The following is a 4,158-nucleotide window of genomic DNA, read 5'->3' as shown; positions in this document are numbered from 1 at the left end:
GGCTGCCCAGGGAAGTGGTTGAGTCACCATCCCTGGAAGTATTTAAAAGGCGGGTAGATGAGGCGCTTAGGGACATGGTTTAGTGGGCATGGTGGTGTTGGGTTGACGGTTGGACTCGATGATCTTGGAGGTCTCTTCCAACCTTAATGATTCTATGATTCTATGATCACCCTAATCTCCCCTCTCTCAAAGCGGGGCACAGGGCAGGCATTTTACAGGAGGATGGACTGCTTATATAATGAGTAATATCTACAAGAGATCTCTACTTTTATTAGAAATGGTAAGAAATGAAGTCTAAAATCTTTTACATCAATGTAGAAGCCTCAAAGTGAGGCTACAGGGATTTTATGAGCATGTTGCATTGATAACCTTTTGGCATCAAAAAGACTGGCATAAAAAAAACCAAACCCCCAAAAGACAACTGTTGCTGAGTTCTACTCCAACCTTTCCAGCAATGGCTGCTTTACCAGTTACCTCACGAGTACTGCACAGCTAGACTTTCCTTTATCCTTTGGATAAAAGCCACAAGCTGATGAGCTTTTTAAATAGTGCTGCCTAGAGGAAGTTTCATTCCTCATCCTTAATTATTGTTACCTCAAAAACATTTCAGACTAGATGTACAGAAGTTAAGTTAACCGCTGCAAATCCTCACTGAATTTGCAAAGTACATTCAAAAATCTTCTTTTTAATCTACTTGAAAAAACATGCAAAAAAACCATTTGATCTGAGATGTATTTTGATATCATTTGATTGTCTAGGGAAAAAAGTCTAACTTCACAGTTTATACCACAGATCAAACAACGTTACTGTAAAGTATACAGGAAAAAATACTTCAATACTGTAAAGTATACAGGAAAAATACTTAAAATATTACCAGAAAATTGGCTGCATACCAGAGACACCTTACACTTTCTGGGTTTGTTCTTCCTCAAAAAGATTTAAAAACAATACAGCTGCAATCTTTATAAAAATCTACAAATATTCCTAATAAATAAATACAATTTCAAACAAACTTATTGAATTTGCAGATTTCAAAGCAGCTTCTCATACCTCTGTGTTTGAATAATAGGTATTCCATGATGACCGTAATGATTCTTGTCCTCCAATATCCCACATTAAGAAATGAGTGTTTTTCACCACTATTTCTTCTACATTGCTTCCTATGGTTGGAGAAGTATGAACCACTTCATTCATTAAGCTAAAGGAAACAATATCAGACCATAAAGACCAGCCAGTAAAATCCACAAGGCTTGTCACAGCTCAATTACAACAAATTTGTTGTAGAAAAAGTAAATATGTATAACGCTGATAAAAAAAGGTTAAAAAACTAGGTATATTTCAAAAATGTATACATTTGAATTTTTATAGAAATAAAGCAAATATTTAAGAGCAGTTCTTTAGTAAAAAGATTAGTTACATCTGAATTTGGACTAAAAACTGTAGTTGACGAAGTTCTAGTGTGCTTTTGTAGCAGAGACTGTAGACATGCTTAAAGACATCAGCAACGAAAAATAAGCACATAGAAGGCTTATAACAAATGGATAAGCACCTGCATTTTAAGAGGCTTCTGTTTTTAAAGGACACTCTTTAACAGATACTTAAAACGCACTTGTTTCAAAGTAGAAGCTGCTATTCTAAAGATGCCAAATAAGGGGAACACTAAACTGTGCAAAATATAAATCAGAATATAATTTTATCAGAGCACTCAACTTAGTAACTCAATATTAAAACAACTTCCTGAGGACTGTTTGTTTACATAGCTGAAAATTTCTCAGTTCTACCTTTAAGCTTTGACAAAAGTGCTTAGCAAAAATGTTTTTTGGAAAACATCCTCTGCTGCCTTTGTACCCAAATATATTCATAGTAATTTGGCTACACCCTCCTCATTTTCCAATTACAATACTAATTATGTTCCTGCTAATATTCTTGAATTTATCATAGATGTTCTTGTAATGCTGGCAAGATTTGGGTGCATTGATATTATTGAAAACGTTTAAGGTAGGACCTAGGCAAGATGAAATACTACTTTGAGGAATCCTCTATCACAAATATAGACGCTGGAATCAGGAAACATTTGGAAACATTTATGGATTTTTGCAGAGTGGCTAGAATTTCCATTAATTTAATCACTTTCTTCTCTGGAGTTCTTGGCGACAGGATTATTTCTATGCTCACAAATAAAGATCAGCTTTGATGGCAAAAGAATTTGCAGTCACTTTGTACTTGTATGTACAATTGTGTTATTCAATTTACAGTTCAGTTTTAAAACACTGCAGTTCCTTCACTTATCCTTTAAATATTTACTCTGTTTAGAACAACTAATACCATTAATGCACAAACTATGATCTAGAACCCTAGAGATTCCACCAGGTTGCAAAGCTGAATTTTCAATGATTAAACAGTGACAAATACTAAAATGTAAACAGAAAAACAAAATAGTTCATATACTTACAATTGGTAAAGAATAGTAGTCTTTCCAGCATTATCAAGTCCCACTATGATTACTTTGTGCTCTGCATATACACAAAAAAGACAAGAATAAATTTGTGGAAACAGCAGTAATTATAATTCTGGTTAGTCGCTTTTCCTTACTGAAGAAAGCAACTGCTTGTTTGTCTTATTTCAATAGCTTACACAGACTACTGGTGGCTTTGGGACAGAAAAAAAAAATATATCCACAAAACTCATCTTCTCTTGAGACTACAGTTTTAGGAAAAGTCAGTACTGTAAGTCTTCGTAAAGGAATGGTTACTAATATGTTACTTCATTAAAAAAATCTAGTTTTAGAAAGAAAAGTACAATGAAAATATATAACTCATAGCAGTGTATCATCTTAAGAACATCACCAAACATCCAAAGACTGCACAAAATATTAGCCTAACATTCAAGGCTCAATCATAACCACTTGTTAAGGGCCCGCCATCATTTGGCACAGTAAAAACTAAGAGGAAGCTGTATTTTGAATAGATCACAAATTCCAACATTGCAATTTCTGAACTGAAAAGTCACAGAATGCCAGAATGGTCGAGGTTGGAAGACACTTCTGGAGGTCATCTGGTCCAACCCCCTTGCTCAACTAGGGCCACCTAGAGCCAGTTGCCCAGGACCATGTCCAGACGCCTTTTGAGTATCTGGAAGGATGGAGATTCCACAACCTCCCTGGGCAGCCTGTGCCAGTGCTCAGTCACCCTCACAGTGAAAAAGTGTTTCCTGATGTTCAGAGAGAACCATCTGTGTTTCAGTTTGTGCCCACTGCCTCTGGTCCTGTCACTGGGCACAACTGAGACAAGCCTGGCTCTGTCCTCTTTGCACCCTCCCTTCAGGTATTTATATACATTAACAAGATCCCCTCGGAGCCTTTTCTTCTCAAGGCTAAACAACCCCAGCTCTCTCAGCCTTTTCTCATACATGAGATGCTCCGGTCCCTTAATCATCCTTGTGGCCTGTCACTGTACTTTCTCCAGTATGTCCATGTCTCTCTTGTACTGAGGAGCCTGGAGCTGGACAGACTACTCTGCCAGTGCTGAGTAGAAAGGAAAGATCACCTCCCTCAACCTGCTGGAAAGTCCAGCTTATAGAACAGTGATCTTCCAAATGCTGCAATGTTATTTTTCCAGGCACAGGGGAAGCAAAACCAAAACCACAACCAAACAAAACCACAAAAAAACCCAGAACTTATATGCTTCTCTGCAGCTAGTCCTTCTCAGAATTTCAAATACAACAGCACAGCCAATTAGAATGGTGGTTCTTTTGATACATGTGTGAAGTTAGAAGATACTGATCTGCTTACTGACAAAAAAGCAAATCACTTGAGACCAGAGAATTTGCAAATGGATACTAGAAATAAAACTTGCATAAAAGGTCTGTGAACAGGCTCACTTTTGAAAGGGTAATATTTAAAATTCTAGGGCACTTATTCCAAAGCAAAACACGGTTCACAGCTTAAAGATTTCCTCTAAAATACCACGTTTGATCTACAAGACTTGTAACAAATTACTAGAAGGTCAGAAGATCTATCATAAATATCAAATTGGTGGGTTTTTGCCTGCAAGTGGGTGGTCTAAGGAAGAATTGAAGTGTTTTGTTTTTTAAATCTATTTATATATAATAACCTAGGTCTTTTCATACTGAAAGTGATTTTGATAAAACAATCTCTTG

The 4,158-nt window shown here is 36.5% G+C and overlaps 1 protein-coding gene across 1 annotated transcript in view; it reads right to left on the bottom strand.

Annotated features, from left to right (window-relative positions):
- ARL5B (ADP-ribosylation factor-like 5B) overlaps window positions 1-2,533 on the bottom strand; it is an 11,896-nt gene extending 9,363 nt beyond the window's left edge. Inside the window, exons 1-2 of the mRNA XM_009330560.1 lie at window positions 2,453-2,533; window positions 1,051-1,198 (exon numbers count right to left, since the gene is read on the bottom strand). Coding sequence (XP_009328835.1) covers window positions 1,051-1,194 — 144 coding nt within the window. The 5' untranslated portion in view covers window positions 1,195-1,198; window positions 2,453-2,533. The remainder of the gene's footprint in view (window positions 1-1,050; window positions 1,199-2,452) is intronic.
- Window positions 2,534-4,158: the final 1,625 nt, after the last annotated feature.

This window comes from Pygoscelis adeliae, unplaced genomic scaffold (genome assembly GCF_000699105.1).
Source record: "Pygoscelis adeliae isolate BGI_AS28 unplaced genomic scaffold, ASM69910v1 Scaffold27, whole genome shotgun sequence".
Lineage (NCBI taxonomy): Eukaryota > Metazoa > Chordata > Aves > Sphenisciformes > Spheniscidae > Pygoscelis > Pygoscelis adeliae.
This window is presented reverse-complemented; position numbering and strand designations above follow the sequence as displayed.